General features: G+C 52.6%; 1 protein-coding gene across 1 annotated transcript; it reads left to right on the top strand.

Moving 5' to 3' along the window:
- Positions 1–1587: 1587 nt before the first annotated feature.
- LOC311578404 (sodium channel protein type 4 subunit alpha-like) lies at positions 1588–18142 on the top strand (the record flags this gene model as incomplete). The annotated part of the gene is made up of 3 exons (XM_084748228.1): positions 1588–1654; positions 17099–17756; positions 17939–18142. Exons 2-3 carry the CDS (start codon positions 17484–17486, stop codon positions 18140–18142), a joined length of 477 nt encoding a protein of 158 aa, XP_084604354.1. The 5' UTR covers positions 1588–1654; positions 17099–17483.
- Between the last annotated feature and the right edge of the window lie 6 nt (positions 18143–18148).

Below are 18148 nucleotides of genomic sequence, written 5' to 3'. Positions count from 1 at the left end.
CTGGAAGCACCCCCTTATGAAGAAGTCAGGATCCTATTGGCAATAGATCTCCTTGGGGATTGCTCCTCAGGAAGGCCCCCAAGCCAAGCAGGGACCGTGTGCAGAGGAGGCCAGTGTGCACACCTGGGTTTAGAAAATGCTCAGAGTGGCCAGGGGTGGTGGCACACACCTTTAATCCCAGCACTCGGGAGGCAGAGGCAGGTGGATCTCTGTGAGTCCGAGGCCAGCCAGGTCTACAGAGTTCCAGGGAAGTGGGGAGTTCCGGGCCCAGCAGAAGCGCTCTGACAACAGTGAGGCCTGGTCCCCAAGGAGGGGCTCAGTGACATCCAAGGGTCTGTCCACAGAGGCTCTAGAAGGGAGTACAGGATCCTCCAGGAGACGAGGCAGGCTGCTGGCCAGGCCTCCCTAAACCTACCGAAGCGCACTCCACCCACAGCTCGGCCTGCTGAGGGCTAGAAGCAGCTGTCCATGGCAGGAGTGGACACAGTGTGGCTAAGGCAGGCAGCTTTGGAAGATCTGAAACAGAATCCACTCCCGGCTCCTTCAGACTGAAGATGGTGAGATAGGGCATTTCATAACAACTCCGCTAGGGGGCGCCACAGCTACAGAGTGAACAGGGGAGCTAAGACAATCTCATTTTTCCCCCCAACCACAACCCCTCCCTGGGTTTTGAAGGGACAGATGTCTTGCCAGCTGAGAGGTGGGGGAGGAGGCAGACAAATGCCTCCTGAGACTTCCATGTGGTCCTGTTAAACAGTTGGGTGTGAATGTACACTCTCACATGTATGTGCATCTGTGTGTGGTGTGTGTGGGTGTGAAGTGGAGGTTTACAGATGGGCAAATTCTTGACAAAAATCTGTTGGCTGAGCTAGCCAGCCCTGTTCATGATAACAGAAGTGAGTATGTTGGCAGACAAGTCACACGAGTGAAAATACAAGAATTTATGGGCCTACACGCAGGCAGACCCTCCATCAAAGCCTGTGCCTGTGCCATGTGGTATGCGTGTTATCTGGCACAGGTGTAACTGAGAATATAGGGTTTGAGGATGTGTGACTTGAAGGTTTACACAAGACTGTGTTGTGAACCTGGGACTGTGTGGTTGTGAGCTGAAGGCGTGTGTGTGTGTGTGTGTGTGTGTGTGTGTGTGTGGATAAAAGATGATTTGTATGTGTTTCTGAGAGCGGGGACATGCAGCATTTGTGTGTAGAGAGTTCACACATGAGTGTGTGAGTGTGAGTGTGTGAACCAGCTTGCCCCCTCTGAACACGTCTAGAAGTGACCATGAGGGAGATTGAGTACAAACCGAGCCTGCGTGTTGTTTGCTAGGGTTGGGGGAGGTTCCCTGGTGTGTGAGTGTGAGCCCCCCGTGTGGGTGGGTGTGTCTTGGTCTGGACTCCTGGGTCAGTGCGGTCCCAGAACCCAGGCCCTTTCTGGGTGAGCCTGGAGCACGGCGAGAGGGAAGTGTGGCCGCCCGAGGCACCCACCTGAAGGCTGGCTCCTCAGGTTTCACTCATGACCCTGTGACATCAGCGGTAGCAGCTGTCCTCGCCGGCCCGGCCCCCCAGCCAAGTCCCCCAGAGTTCCAGCCCCAGCCCGAGGTGGGCACGGCACCCGGGGCTCGTCCACCACTGCTCCGCTCTGCTTCTGGCCAACAGTGAGTACTGGTAACCCCCCGGGGGGCGGGTCACCCCAAGAGACAAGTGCCCCTGGCCTCAACCCCAGCATGCTTCTAAGGAAGTCACCGCTTTGTCCTGGTACCGCTGACCTCCTCCTGGACGTGCCGGCCCCGCTGTCTGCACCCAAGGGGGCCCCAGTCTGCCAATCCACCCTGTCAAACCTCCTTGGCCCGGACCCGTCTCTGTCCCCAAACTTGCCTTCTCTGTCCTGCTGTCTGTTCTCTGTGTCCCTGCCTAGCTGTCCTTTCCCTGAGCAAGGGTCCTCATTCTGGTCACAAATAGCATGTGACTAAAGCTTCGCTCCAGACAGGCATAGGATGACCCAAAGGACAGGGTCCAGGCTGTAGTGTCTTCAGGAAGGGACATAAGGGGGACCAAAACAGTGACTAGGCTTGGCCTGTTTGCTGAGAAGCAATGGAGAGCGGCTGGAGGCTGAGTGGGGGTGGGGGGGGTGGCGGCGGCTGCTGCGGCTCCTTTGCTCTGTTGAAAGAGGAATCTGTGAGATGCCAGCGGAGGACGCATACCCGGCTGCCACTAGGCTAGGCTCTGCCCACTGTCCCGCCCTCCTCCAGTCCTCTCTGCCAGCCACAGGCCTTTTTTCCCCTAGTGAATCAGGAGGAGGGGGCAGAAGTGCAGTTCCACATTAGCAGAGGGGGACCCAGGGAAGTAGGCGCCACAGAGCTAACCGGGATGTGCGTATGTGGAGCCGGGGAGTGTACCTTGAGAGGAAAGATGGGATGGCAGCACTCAGGGAGCTCTGGGGACAAAGAGAGCCCTCAGTAGACATAGGAGAATACATAGGTTCTTAATGTAGGTCAAGGGACCAGTGTCCAGCAGACCTCAGCCCCGCCCACCCCCCTTTACTAAGAATAGAGCCCTCAGGACACCAGGACAGGGGGTTGGGAGCGGCTGGTAGAGTTGTGCCAGTTGGGTGTTGAGGATGTTGTTTACCAAAAGGGCCAATTTGTTGAAAGTTCCTAAGTCCTCCTAGTCTTAGCTGAGCATAATGGTATACACCTGTAAGCTCAGTACTTGGAAAGCTAAGGCAGGAGAATTGCTACGAATTCAAAGCCAGCCTGGGCCATGTACGTCTTCACATGGGTAGAGACTGAGATCCCCAGGACAGAGCAATGTGTTGGGCTAGGCTATGTCTGCAGGTTTAGGACTTCTACTGTCAGGAGACAGCCCCCACCCCCACCCCCACCCCCACCCCAGGAGGGGACCCTGCACCTGCCCCCTCTTCCCCCTTCCCTCCCGAAGTTTGCACACAAACAAGTCACTCTGCAGAGCCTGGGAAGGCTAGGGGCATGGGAAGCCTTTGGTGAGATCCTGCCCATGAGCATGTTGGGGAGTTTGGGGAGGTGGCAAGAGCGATATTATCAGCCGTCTGCCACCGTAGCTATGGCTGCGTCAGGAGGACCCTAACGGTGGCAGAGGCTGGTTGACATGTGTGTGGTGGGGTTGGGGGTAGGGGTAGGTTACCCACAAGTCCTCAGCCTGTGGCCGGAGCCGTCACCCTCTGTGGCCACTGCGCCTCCTCTTGCTGCCACATTAATCTTATAGAACAAAGTAGAAGCTAAATATCCCGGGACTTTTAAACCCGCCATGTCAGGCAGGGCGTCCAGGCAAAGATAAGCCAGGCCTGTGTCCCCCACACAGTGTCCAGATAACAGGGCACGGAAACCACAGGCCCTGTGTCTGGTAACCTCAGGAGCACACCTCCATCTAAAGCCCAGGCACCCCTCAGAGGATTATATGTAGGGATTTAGGGAGTTAGCAGAAGGTGGATGAGGTTTGGTTGTAGGCCCAGCCTGACCCTGCCTGTCATTTCTGCTTTGAAAATATGTATGTGTGGGGACTCAGGACTGTAGTCACCCCCCAACCACCAACCCTCCCAACCCCTGCTCAAGGATGGGCAGATGAAAAGCCTGCTCCAGTAACTTCTTTCCAGAGGTTTCAGTACGCCCCAGCCCAGACCCTGACTCACACAGACAGCACTGATGCTGAGGCGTTCCTGACAAGGGCTCTGCCTTGGGGACCCAGCCTCTCTGGCCATCAGAACAGCAAGGAAACATGGGCAGACAAGGCAGTGGAGGGGATAGCGCAGCTGAGGGCCGCAGTATTCAGAGAAGGTTCCAGAAGGAGGGAGAGCAGAGAAGAGAGAAGGAACCATAGCTCCCAGAGCAGGGAGGGGGACAGAGGCAGATGTGTGGGTGACTGCTTTACACTCTACGGGGCCTCCGTACAGTCGGCTGCTTCACCACCTTTTCAGCAGATAGTTCAGACTCCGAGTGATTGGACCACTTGCCTGGGGCACACTGTGAGTGGTCAAGGCCCCTGCTCTCTGGGGAGGAACTTGGGTTAGGCTGAGCCAGGACAGAGCTTTCCTGGGATCGTGGAGACTGTGTTATCAGCCGGCCAGTTGATTCTTTCAGGGGTCCACAGTCCCACCATGGCAGCGACAGGGCAGGTCTCACTGTGGTTCCGTGGGAAGGTGCTGGGGGCCCAGGTTTCTCTCACCTTGATCACCACTTCTGGCTTTCGTGTGTGCGCTCCGCTCTGCAGCGTCAGCAATGGCTATTTTTATTCCCTGCTATTTTTCCGTCAGCACCCTGTGTTGGGGGTGGAGAGGGTGGTGGAGGAGTGAGGGGCTCCAGGAGTCCGAAGGGCAGTAGAGTGGGCAGGTGAGGCCGTGTCCCTGTCGCAGGGTCCTCTCCTGACAGTCCTGGCATAGAAGGGAAGGGTAAAAACCCAGTAGTCACCGGACTCCTCTCAGGAGCCCCTGATAGCGCTAGCAGGCTATAGCGTGTGGGTAGCAGTTTAGCCTGGTGGTTAAGGCAAGCTGAAGGCCCAGCTGTCAATCCTAGTTCCTACGTAATGGGCACCTGGTAGGTCACTCACCCTCCCATGCATCACCTATCAAGTGCAGGTGATAACAACAGAACCATAGAAGGAAATCAGTGGGCAACGTCTCTCATGCAGTCGAAGCTCTATAGAAAAAGCTCACTAAATCCATCGTGCCTATGAGAACACAAGCAAACACCTCACCACAGGAGCGAGAGACGGAAAGAAGCTACAGGCTTTGGAGACCCTTCAAAACCAAGGACTGGGCCCTGAGAAGATGGCTCAGTCCATAAAGTGCTTGTTATGCAAGCCCAAGGACCCGAGTTCAGATCCTCAGCTCCCGTGTAAAAAGCCAAGTGTGCACATAATTCCAACACTGGGGAGGGAGAGACAAAAGGATCCCTGGAGCGGATGGTCAGCTAATCCAGAGAATCAGCGAGCTCCAGACCCAAAACCAGGACAGCAAATGGTGGCCTATAGCCTTAACCCATACGTGTATGTGCATACATATACACACATGTATGCATACACCACACACACACACACACACACACACACACACACACACACACACACGGAGGGTCAGGGGATGCGGGGAAGTCAAGAATGCTTTTATTCTTATCTGATCCCCCTGGAAGCGAGGGTCTCTGGAACCCTCCATTGAGGTTGCTATGAGGGCTTTGAATAGACAAGGCTCGAAGGAGTCCTCTCTAGTAAGCTGCTGACTCGTGCCTTTGCTGAGGTTGGCTGGTCTTAGTTTTGGAAAAGGGGCTCCAAAGAGGAGAGGGGAGAAAATCTTCCTGACCCAACTGCTAGGTAAAGTCCCCAGGAGCAGGAGGGAGAGCCCAAGTGGAATACAGCACCGGCTGCCTGAGGACAGGCGCCAGGTGTCAGAGCAGACATTCGCCCTCAGCCTTCCGTGATCTCAGGTGTTGTTGGAAGGCTGGTGGCCATAGTCCCTGTGCCCAGGGTCTCTGCAGGGAGGTCTGTCAGCCCGCCATCCCCACGTGCTGGGGTTGGTGGAAGTAGATACGAGCTAGGGTGGCCTTGGACGTCTCTGGGTTCTAGGAGGGACAGAAGGAGCCGGGTGAAGAAAAGAGAGGTTGAAGGGAAAGCAACAGAGGCAGGGAGTCCCCGGAAGGAGTTACCTAGGAGGAGGAGCCATGGTGGTGGAGGCAGCACCTCCAGAGCAGGTGAGTAGTTCTCACCTGACTGCTGGGTATATGAGCAGCAATGTGAGGAGGGGGCCACCACTGTATACTAGATGATGTTCTGTAGGGAGATCTGCGCTAACAGAAGGCTGAAAGTGCCAGGCTTAGATAGAACGAATCAATCTCACCACCCCAGCTGGGCAATGAGTCACAGAGTTGAATGTGTGTGTGTGTGTGTGTGTGTGTGTGTGTGTGTGTGTGTGTGTGTGTGTGTGCGTGCTGAGAAATGAGTCATAGAGCTGGTGAGAGAGGGAGAGAGAGAGGGAGAGAGAGACTGGATCTCATACAAATAGGCCATAGTAGAGGTTAGATTATATATAATGGTTAATTGGTTCCAGTAAAAATAAACCTCAGTTAGGGATGGTGGCACAATCCAATAGCAAGTTCAAGGTCAGCCCCAAGCCACCTATAGAGACCCTGTCTTTGAAAAAAAAAAAAAGGTATCTGGGCTGGAGAGATGGCTCAGCTGTTAAAGGTTAAGCTCACAACCAAAAGAAAGTATCCAAGAAGCCCTTTGCCAGCCTGTTGACTGGTGTGTTCCCAGCCCCCCTGCCCACAACACAAAGCCCCGAGAAGCAAGCACAGGTCTAGGCCTGCCAGGCATATACCACGAGCCACACCTTTCAAAGGGCTTTGAACAAGGCCTCTAGCCTACTTTTGGAGCAAGAGGCAGGCCTGTGCAGGGGGCTACCTGTACAGTAGCTCAACCATGCCCAGGCCAGTGCCCTAAAGGGCTAGAGGGAGGCCATGTTTATAGTAGCAGGCACATGGGCTGGCAGGAAAGAAAGCTGTGTTCAAAGCCTTAGCTGGAACAATAAAACCAAAGCTTGTGAACCAGGGCCTGGCACACATTAGTGAACATTATTGAGTGCGTCTCTGCTGATTTTTCAACCAACGATCTGGGGTCTGGGGTGCACTGGGCCCTGGGTTCAATCCCAGTAGCATATAAACCAAGCATAGCTCACACACATAATCCTAGTACTTCTGAGGTAGAGGCAGGAGGATCAGAAGTTCAGGGTCACCTGTTGCTACATAGCAAGTTCAAGACCAGTCTAGGATACCTAAGACCCTGCCTGAAAAATAAGGAAAAAGAAACAAGTGGGGGAGATGAAGTAAGGGGGGGGGGAGGGGAAAGGGAAGGTAGAAGTCAGGGAAGGAGGGAGGGAGGGAGAGGGGGGATACAGCTCAGGTCTAGGGGTGCAGCTCTACTGGTAGCCTGACTGTCTAGCATGCATAAAGCTGTGAGTTCAGTTCCCGGAGTGCAGCAAACGAACTCAGGCCTGCGCTCTCAGCATCTGGAGGTGGAGGCCGGAGGAGTGATTGTGGAAAAGGGGCTTCAGCTGTGGACAGACAGCCACCTCGGTACACGGTCGATGCAAAACAAATGTGTCCGTCGCTGTCGTTTGTGGCCCTTGGTTAGACCGTGACAGGATGGTTGAATTGGAAACCTGAAGGAGGAAGGGTTGTTGTAATCCTCTGAACCCCTTCATGAGCCTCCTATAATATAAGACACAGTTGGTTTCCTGAATCCTGGGGGGCCACTCAATCAATGCTCAGGGGTTTCTGTTCTGGGCTCCCAGTTCTAGGCTTCCTCCCATGGCCCCTTGAGACGGGGTTTTCTCTACAGACTGTGTCAGGCCAGGAGGAGAGGGCCACCTAGGTTGACTTCCTTTGTGCTCTGGCCTCTAAGGCCGAGGCCACTTGCCCTTCTTCTGCTCCAGAAAAGTAACACAGCTACCCCACTTCCCATCCCCACCTCAACTGAAAAATAAAAAAAAGTTGTGATGAGACCTCCAGCCAGGGAACATGAGGATCCATTTCTCACTCTGGGCCACAGTGGGAACCCAAGGATTTGGGGAACAGGCTACCTGGGTGCCCAGTGCTGACTTTGACCAGAACAGAAATCTGGTGTGGTTGAGTCTCCCAGGAAGTTTTGTATCGGAGCCACCACTGCAGAGGCCCTTAAAGCAGATCTTCACCGGCACATACAGATCTCAGTAATTTCTTTTTGTCTGTCTGTCTGTCTGCGGCTTGTTTGCTCTGAGATAGAGATTTATTCTGTAGCATAGGCTAACCTGGAATCCACTGTGTAGCCCGGGATGGCCTCAAACTCATGGCAATCCTTCTGCCTCAGCATTCCAATTACTGAGATTACAGACAGGAACTAGCACACCAAGCTTGTCTGGATAATTTTTTTTTCATTTTATGTTATTTCTTGAGTCCAGGCCTCACTATATAGTCCTGGCTGGCTGGAACTCCCTATGTACAGCAGGTTGGCTTCCAACACAGAGAGATCCACTTACCTCTGCTTCCCAAGAGCTGGGATCGAAGGTGTGTGCCACACATATCACTGCTACGTTTATATGTGTGATATGTATGGGCAGGGTATGTGTGTGATCACACCCTGCATGTGGGGGTCAGAGTCAGTTCCCTCCTTAAATCTTTTACATGGGTTCTGAGGATAGAACTCAGATCATCAGGCTTTGGCAGCGTGTGCTTTTACCCACTGAGTCACCTAGCCGGCCCTCTGATTTTGTTCTGTTTGTTGTTATTCTTTTTTTTTCCCCAGACAGGGTTTCTCTGTGTAGCCTTGGCTGTCCTGGACTCACTTTGTAGACCAGGCTGGCCTCGAACTCACAGAGATCCACTTGCCTGCCTCTGCATCCCGAGTGCTGGGATTAAAGGTGTGTGCCACCACGCCAGGCTTCTAATTTTGTTCTTAAATAATCAAAATAGCTGGACAACGGTGGGTGATGAGCATTCTTGTTGAGAGATAAAGGGCTTTATTGGTTGGTAAGAGGAATAATATCTGGGCCCTAAACAAGGGCAGCTAGCTTTGTTTCTGTAGAGGTGTGCTCTAAAGAGAACAGGGAAGGGTGTGCAGGGCAGGTGCACCCCTTGACCTTGCATACCCACCCATGGTCAACCTTCCAAGATGATTTCTTTTTTTTTTTCCCCCACGATGATTTCTTACAATAGGTCTTATATCACAAAGTAGCAGAGGCGTAGCTGAGAGCACATGAGAGATTACAGGCTGGTGTGATATAGCTGAATGAATTTCTGAATATTTGAAGACACCACCCCCAAATCAAGAGGAAGAAGGAGGAGGAGGAGGGGGAGGAGAAGGAGAAGGAAAAGGAGGAGAAGCAGCAGCAGCAGCAGCAGCAGCAGCATTGGTTTTCCAGGAAGGAACATTCTAGAAGTTTATGGAAGCAGCTGGGGTTAGAGACTATCCTGAGCCTTGTTTGGCCAATAGTTGGGGATAATTAGGATCACAGTTACTCATTTGTGGTAGATGGACTTGATCTCAGAAGAAGTCAACATCCAGCAAGCTTTCCCTCACAAAAGGCAGGGGTGTCTGGGTACAGAGAAGGGGTGAGCGAGGTCTTCGTAAGGCTCCGCACATCCACTCATGTCAAGCTTGGACACAGAACACTTTTCTGTGAAGGTTTCCAGTTCCTAGAGTCTTTTGGTCAATTCTGACTTTGGACATAGATAATCATCACGTCGCCCGTCAGCGAGGACAGCTTTATTTCTTCCTTCCCAACTGTTGCCTTTTATTTCCTTTTCTTGTCTTATTGCAAAGGGAAAACTTTCAGTCTAGAGTTGAAAAGCACTGAGGAGCCAGCTTTGGTTCGGTTGGTTTCTCACCACTCAAGTAAATGCTAGCTATTGTAACTGTAGGGCTTTCGAGGCAGGGTGTCTCTGTGTAGCTCTGGCTGTCTTGGAACTCTCTCTGTAGACCAGGCTGGCCTAGAACTCAGAGATCCACCTGCCTCTGCCTCCTGAGTGCTGGGAGGATTAAAGGTGTGTCAGTACTGCTGCTGGCAGGGTTCTTTATAAATTGGCTTCATCAACTTGAGGGAGTACTTCTCCTTTCTAATTTGCTGAAGGTTTTTTTTATCATGAATAGAGACTGTAGTTTATTCTGCTTTGTTTTATCCTTGACCTTCATCCATTGATATGATCCCGTGACTTTTCTTCAGTCTATTGAAGTTAAATTATTTAGTTTTTTTTGTTTTTTTGTTTTTTGTTTTTTTGAGCTTGCCTTGCATATTTGAGACAAATCCTACCTGGCCATGGTAGATAATCCTTTAGCATACTGTTGGATATTAATCAGCTAATGTTTTTGTTGGGGGTGTATGAAGATGGAAAAGAGGGGAATCAGGTTAATTTACAGGGCAGGGGATTAGACCACAGGTCTTAGGGGGGGAAGATCCACAGTTATAGCAGATTCCATCTGGGCTGAATGGGCACATGGGGTGTCCAGGCCAGGGAGAAAAGGCCTCTGTGGTCAGACTATATCCGGAGCTGGATGCTCCAATCTGGCTGCTTCACCGGGAGAGACAATGCTGGGCTGGACCTGCTCCAGGAGAAGCCGCCTCACCCTGGGCGTCCTCACCCTCCACTCGCTGCTTTCAGACAGCTGGCCTCAGCCTGCCCCACCATTCCTGACCTTTCCTCCCCCTCCCTCCATCCTGGTTGGCTCACCAACTCCAGGCCCCCCAGGAAGTCCTGATTTACCCACCACTTCTGCCCAAACTTCCTTTTTGAAGGCGGTTCGGTTCGCATGGGACTTTGCACTTTCTAAATGGACTCCAGCCCTGGCTCGGGAGGTGGCTTTTAGCCTTGGCTCGGCTTCTCATTTATCACTCGCTAAAATTATCTTATTTGCTCCCCTTTTACTGCCTGCCTCCTCCCTCTGGAATGCAAGCTCCATGAGGGGCCAGGGACTTTACCTCCTCTGTGCTCTGCCCGAGGCCAAGACGAGAGCCAGGCATGTGCCACAAACTCAGAAAGTTTGTTGAATGAATGAATGAGCCTGTGGACTGGAAAGTTATGATCCTGAGTCCCAGTGCCCTGTTGTGGAGTAAGGCAGTGCCCCGCTGCCCTCTCAGGTCTTCCCCCAGGCCTTCTCTGTGTAGCCTTGGCTGTCCTGGTCTCAGTTTTCAGACCAGGCTGAGTCCTGACTCACAGCGATCCTCCTGCCTCTGCCTCGCTGAGTACTGGGACTAAAAGCGTACGCCATACCTGGCACGCTCTCTCTCAGGTCTTTGAAACACCAGCATTCTCAAGTGCACCGAGAAGAGGTTGCCCTGGGGACCCAACCTCTGAGGACTCTAACCCTAACCCTCAAATGCCATATCTCAGGGCCCAGACTGGGACAGGGTGGGGTCGAGAGAGCTGTCATCTTTACCATGTTTGCACCTCACTGTATCCCAAGGGGCCACATGGCGATCTACCAGCCTACTTGGTGTCATGGAGTCCTGTTGATGCCTTGTCCCTACCAGGACCATCCATACACTGCAGATGTCCTTTCGCCTGCCACTGGTGCCACTAAAGACAACACAGCCCTCCCTGTGTGTTCTGGGTACGTAGGAAGGGTGGACAGAAGGAACACACTGCTGGGCAGTTCTGACTCCATTTGGCCTCTTAGCCCCGGGAGGCTCTCCAAGGCTACAAGATTAAGTCCAGCCCCCCCCCCCAGGCCTGGCAGTAGCCCCTATCCCCAGTACTATCCCACCTCTCCCCACTTCCTTCCTTAAATGCCTTCTGTGATCCAAATGAGTTCCCAGTGTCCTACCTTTGCCCTGGCTGTCCTTCCATCTGCCTTCCTAACTTACTCATCCATGGAGACCCAGCTGAAAAAAGCCATCTTTCTTTCTCCTGCTTGGACGTAACCTCTCACCTGCCTGAACCCCCAGCACCATCCATGCCCCTCTCTTGAAGACAGGCTCCGCAGCATCTTGTCCCAGCCACGCGTGCTCGGGTCCGCTCTCCCCAGACTCTCGGCTCTCTGTAGGCATCTATCTGCGGAGCACCAAGCTCTACCGGTGGCCAGCTCAGCCTCTGAGATGTGAACAGAATGGATAGAGGGATGGACAGATGGATGGACGGGTGGATGGATGGGTGGATTGGTGGGTAAAGCATAGAAAAGCTCATGAGGTTCCCTAGAAGGTCTGAATCCAAGGCCTTTCCCTTTTATTTCATTCATTCATTCATTCATTCACTCAATGCCCTTTGTTGGTGTTTTTTTGTTCTAAGATGGTCTCACTATGTAGCCCTAGCTGGCCTGGAACTCACTGTGTAGACCTGGCTGACCTTAACCTCATAGAGATCTATCTGGCTGTCTCACTTTTAGAGTGCTGGATTAAAGGCGTGTGCCACCATGCCTGGCAACAAACACTTTATAAATACCTGCTACATGCCCAGTGCTGGGACTAGCCATGGTGACCTAGACAGACACAGTTGCTGCTCGTGTTGACATTTCCATCCCGTGGAGAACATACACAAACAAACGAGGCGAGCATTTACAACGCATGAAAAAGAATGCCAAGGAAAATGCAGGAGAGTGTGGTAGGAAAAAGAGGAAGAACTCTCTCAAAATAGAAGGCAGAGAGGGAACTACCATGAGAAAAGGGAGAGCTGTGGGGTTCCAGAGAGAGAGAGGGGAGCTGGTAAAACCCCAAAGGCAGGAGCAAGGCCAATGGCCAAAGAAGCCAATGAGTCTAGAACAAAGTGACCAGGTTGAGGGTACTAGACCAAGGTGGGACCAGAGAGCCAGGACCTGGGAGGCCACCACAGGAGGCTTGGGTTGTATTCTATTTTTTTTTTAAATGTTTCCCCCTTTGGAACAATGAACTTTTAAAAAAAGATTTATTTATTTGTTTGTTTATTATGTATATAGCACTCTGCCTGCATGTACGCCTGCAGGCCAGAAGAGGGCATCAGGTCACATTATAGATGGTTGTGAGTCACCCTATGGTTGCTGGGAATTGAACTCAGGGCCTCTGGAAGAGCAGACAACTCTGAGCCACCTCTCCAGCCCTTTGCTTGTATTCTAAGCACAATGGGGAGTTATTGGAGAGTTTTATCGGAAACAAGAGCTAACTTTGGTCTTGAAATTATCAGTGGCTGCCTCTGTGGGACTGATTGGGAGGATGAGTGGCAGAAATGGTAGCAGGGGACAGGCTACCCCGGAAATGACTGTGGGGTGGGCATGAGAAGCTGGGAAAGTGGGGTTTTCATACATCACGGAAAGGGGGTTGCCAGGGCTTTGGAAACAGTGACAGACAAGGAGAATCCAGGGACACGTGTTGGTGATTGACCTGAGAAACAGGGAGTGGTTGGCATTTCCTGGCATGAAAAAGAGGGTATGGCACCATGGAAAATGCACAAAAGCTCTGTCCCCATTGCGGGGGGGGGGGGGGGGCTCTTAACACCTCAGAGCTGTCCGGGGTGCAATAGCTAGGCCAGTGCAGAATTCAAAGGAAAGTTAGTTTTATTCCTATGGCACTTTCTACCATCACAGAAATGATGTCACTCTGTGAAGGCTGAACCCTGGTGCAACTCAGGAGAGTGCGTACAGAAAGGGCCGTGCAAAAGAAATTGTTTTTGTTTTGTTTTGTTTTGTTTTTTGTTTTTTGAGACAGGGTTTCTCTATGTATCCTTGGCTGTCCTGGACTCGCTTTGTAGACCAGGCTGGCCTCAAACTCACAGCGATCCGCCTGCCTCTGCTGGGATTAAAGGGGTGCGCCACCATGCCCAGCACAACAGAAATCGTTAAGGAGCAGCCAGAGAGGAAGAAAAACCACGAGTGTGATCCCATGAAGGCTAAATAGAATATTCCAGAGAGGGGCCTGTGGCCAACTAGGGTGACTGCTCCTGAGAGGTCAAGGGAGGTGAGGAGAGAAACGCATGCCCTGGACTTGGCAGCAGGGGTGAGTGTTAGTGATTTGACAAAAGCAGTTCCGGTTTTTCGGGGGGTGATGGCAGCCAGATTGGAATCGGGGGGGGGGGGGGGGAGGAGGGGAGGGGAGGAGGGAGCAAAAGGTAAGGAAGTGGAGACAGCTGGTGTAGACACTTTCCAAGAAGCTCTTCTGTGGACGGAGACAGGAAGACAGCGAAACGGATGATGGGAAGGGTGGGGTGAGGCGGCCGTTGTGTGGTAGCTGTCGTTAGCCCTTGTGTAGAAGACAGACATCCATAAAGGTAGACAGAAAAGAACTGCAGAATGTTCTGGGGAACCCCAGGGGCCCAGATTTGGGGTAAAAGACCAGCCTGTGGTGGTGACTATTTTCATTTGGTTTGTTGTTTGTTTGTTTGTTTGTTTGTTTGAGACAGGGTTTCTCTGTGTGGTCTTGGCTGTCCTGGAATTCGCTCTGTAGACCAGGCTGGCCTTGAACTCAGAAATCTGCTGCCTCTGCCCCCCCAGGTGCTGGGACTAAAGTTGTGCACTACCATGCTGGGCCAGATTACTATTATTCTAATATACTAGGAGGGGAAAGAGGAAAGGCAGGGCAGTGTAGATGTCTGTAGACTTGGCTCTGTGCTGGCCTTCTCCAGGAAGAAGAGGCAGGGTCACCCAAGGTGAACGTTAAGGGAAGAATGCAGACATTTGAAGACTAGGAGATGACATGAAGCATTTGCTTTCAAAGAGGCCTCACAGAAAACCCTGCAGGGATGAGGAGGTGGTTTAGTCAGTAAAATGTGTGCTGTGCAAACTTGAGGACCTGAGTTCGAGCCTCAGCTCCCACTCAAAACAAACCACACACAAAACCAAACAGACAAAAACGGTGTGTGGCAGGGTATATTTGTAATTCCAGCCCCAAACAGCTAACATACATAGCCTGGTCACTGAGCCCTAGGCCAAGAACAGAACCTGTCTCAAACAAACAGCAGCAGCAACAACAATAACACATGACCAGCTGGGCTCTGGTGGCACACAACTTTAGTCCCAGCACTCAGGAGGCAGAGGCAGGGAGCTCTGTGAGTTCAGGGTCAGCCTGGCCAACAGAGCTAGTTTCCAAGACAGCCAGGGCTACACAGAGAAACCCTGTCTCAAAAAACAAACAAACAAAAAACTTGTAACTTTATTTACTTTTTGTTTCATTTTTGCTTTTTATAACTTTATTTACTTTTATTGTATGAGTGTTTTGCCTGCATGTATATCTGTTAGCTGTGGACGTGGCAGGTCCCTGTGGAGGTCAGGAGTGGGCATCAGATCCCTTGGAACAACAACACTGAGACAGTGAGTGGATGCTGGGACTGCAGATACCTTCACACAGCAGAGCATCCAAAGGTGAAGAGGATTCAGGATTGGTGAAAGGATAGGAAGGCCCGGGGGAGTGATTTTGAAGGTAGAAGTGCTACCAGCGCAGAGACCAGAAGCGGGCCACATCATTTTCAAGACGTGGGAGCAGGGTAGGTTGCTCAGGGGTGTCAGTTGAGAAGAAACACTGGGAGTATGATTCAGGTGAGGTCAGTTTCCTCGAGGGCTGGGCTAGAGCCAGACTGTGATGCCGGCCTATTGTGCTCCCCCTGGGCTGTAGTGGAGGACAGAGGGTAGCACCAGAATGGGGGTGTTGTTGCCAAGATGACTTCAGCCTGGGTAGGTCCTCCAAGGTCATCTGGCAGGCCAGCCCTGTCAATATGACAAGATGCGAGCATGTGTGTAGGGTCAGGGTAAGGTATGTGACAGGCAGAGTGTCTCTGTGAGGGACTCCAGCTCAGTGTGTGTGTGTGTGTGTGTGCGCGCGCACTTGTACACAGCAGGGTCACTGACCGCCTGAGAAATGGGAACCGGCAGAGTCATGCCCCAGAAACATGACTCCCTGGAGTCTGGCAAAAAGCAGCTGGGCAAGGGGTGTGGCCAGCTCTGCCCAATGGCTCTGGCCCTTCCCTGTCATCTGCTCTATCTGTTGACCAAGCCTGAGAAGTGTGCACAATAACAAAGCCTCTGGGTCTGGGTCTTCTGTGAGAGGGACGCACTCTGCAGGCGTGCCAGACAGAGTCCTTATGTTTGGTAGAGGCTCTAGGATCCGACAATATGTGTGTGCTGTTCTCTCTCTCTCTCTCTCTCTCTCTCTCTCTCTCTCTCTCTCTCTCTCTCTCTCTCCACACATTGGTGTACACATGTACTTGCAAAGGCCAGGGGAAGGCATTAGTGGTCTTGCTTTATCCCTACCCACCTTATTTATTTGAGACAACTCTTTCCTTGAACCTGGAACCAAGCTGGTGGCCAACAAGACCCCACGATCCTCCTGTATCTGCCCCTGCCCTGGCCCACAAGACCCCGCGATCTTCCTGTATCTGCCCCTGCCCTGGCCAACAAGACCCCGCGATCCTCCTGTGTCTGCCCCTGCCCTAGCACTGGGTTACAAGCATGCATGTGGCTACCCATTTTTTTTTTTTTTAATGTTAGAATAAAAACGCAGGTCCCCATATGCACTTATCCAGAAGCCATCTCTCCAACCCCACATTGACCTTTCAGGGGTCGTGAGTGACTGGGCCAGTGTTCCTTCTGTTTGCCAAAGGTATCATCCCTTTAAAGCCATTTTATTTTTTATTTTAATTTATTATAATTTATTCAGATTACATCCAGATTGTTATCCTCTCCCTTGTATCTTCTCATTCCTGCCCTCCCTCCCTCTCCCACCCTCTTCCCCTCCCCTAGACCTCTGACAGAAGGAGACCTCCTCCCCTACCATATGACCACAGCCTATCAGGTCTCATCTGGATAGCCTGCTTCCCCTTCCTCAGATGAGAAGTGGGGGGCTCTAAATTCATTTTCAATAGCCCAGCACAGCCTTCCTACAGGGAACAGACTGGGCAAATGGGAGCAGGAGCCAGAAAAGACTGAGGGGCTAACTCGAGACGGTGCGCAAACAGCTTGTAAAACCCAAGGCTTCTGGTGAGACTTCTTGCCCCCTCCCCAGTTCATAAGAGACCACCAGCCAAAAAGTATCTCTCGGGGTTCTAACCTGTCCACCGCCCCCACCCCACCCCCGGCCTCTCGTGGTCACTCATGTTAGCATCCCCTGGTCTCCTGACACCACCCCGTTCCCATACCTGACTTCTTTTTCTATCCAGCTCCATCTGCCCAGAGGTTTTGGTTCCACAGAGTCCTGGAAGGAAGCAGTTGAGACCCCCCCCACCCCCCCTGCCCCCGCCCTGCAGGCCCAGGATCCTTCTGTGTTCCTCTTCCAGCCCACTGCCTAGTACCCTAAAGATCAGAAAAACAACAACAACAAAAATAAAAATAAAAAATAAAAAATACCCTATTCCCCACAGCCTTCTTTTCCCCTTCTCTCCAGGCAGAGATGACAAATGCAAACAGGGCCCAAATTCTCCTGAGCTTGTCCCTGGCAGACATGATCAATAAGTCATAGCCACCCTTTTGCACTAAGTCATGCTGAACCCTCGATGGTCTCCACCCACATCCCTTGCTAATATCGGCCAATCCACGAGATCTCCAAGATCCATTTGCTAGTTGTGTTTTAGGGCCAATCCTAGCGGACCCTCATCCTGGTCCACCTAGAGATCCTGTGGACAGCCGGTACAGGTGCTCTCTCTGTGTTCCTATAGGCTGAAGCCACACAGTTCCTGGAGTCTGAACCCAGGACACTGGGGCATCGGCCCCCAGTTCCCACGGCTGGAGAAGATCTGGTTTGCTTCCTGCGGATCCCGAAGGTGGCGCAACCTGTTGCTGAGAGGAAGCACGGTGGGGCCTGGGGTGGGGGATGCTCCGTGCTCAGTGCCGGTGCAGCAGCACACCCAGGTCTTGCAGGCACATCTTCCAGCCCCAACAAGACCAGTACACCCACCTCCCTGGCCTAAACCCTGAGCAGGCAGAAAGTGAGGCGTCCACAGCAGAGCCAGGGCATTGGTGACCACTCAGAACCCCGGGACTGAGGGCTGCAGGTGCCTTGCTGCCTACCACCCTTCTGGCCCCTGAGCCCAGGATGCAAGGATGGCCAGCTCATCTCTGCCCAACCTGGTACCCCCGGGTCCCCACTGCCTGCGCCCCTTCACCCCAGAGTCCCTGGCAGCCATAGAGCAGCGGGCGGTGGAGGAGGAGGCTCGGCTGCAGCGGAACAAGCAGATGGAAATCGAGGAGCCTGAGAGGAAGCCACGCAGTGACCTGGAAGCTGGCAAGAACCTGCCGCTCATCTATGGGGACCCCCCACCTGAAGTCATCGGCATCCCCCTGGAGGACCTGGACCCTTACTACAGTGACAAAAAGGTCTGGGTGTAGGAAGGCTCTCTATCTGTTGTGCCTCCCTCCTGTCTGTCTGTCCATCCATCTGCCTGTCTGTCCATCCATCCGTCCATCCATCTGTCCACCCATCTGTCCGTAGTTCTGTCTGTCCGTCCATCTGTCTGTCTGTCAGTCTATTTGTCTCAAAGTTCCTCTCCCTACCTCAGACCTTCATTGTGCTCAACAAAGGCAAGGCCATCTTCCGGTTCTCAGCTACGCCTGCCCTCTACCTGCTGAGCCCCTTCAGCATCATCAGGCGTGTGGCTATCAAGGTGCTCATCCACGCATATCCTGCCCGAGTGGGAGAGGTGGGGAGGTTACGGGTGGGCAGGAGACTTTCCTCTTCCAAGCTGCTTCCTCTCTTTCCTTGACCAACG

This window comes from Acomys minous, assembly GCF_964271855.1.
Source record: "Acomys minous genome assembly, chromosome: 12".
Taxonomy (NCBI): Eukaryota; Metazoa; Chordata; class Mammalia; order Rodentia; family Muridae; genus Acomys; species Acomys minous.
Note: the sequence above shows the minus strand (reverse complement) of the source record. Positions and strands in the feature narration are given on the sequence as shown.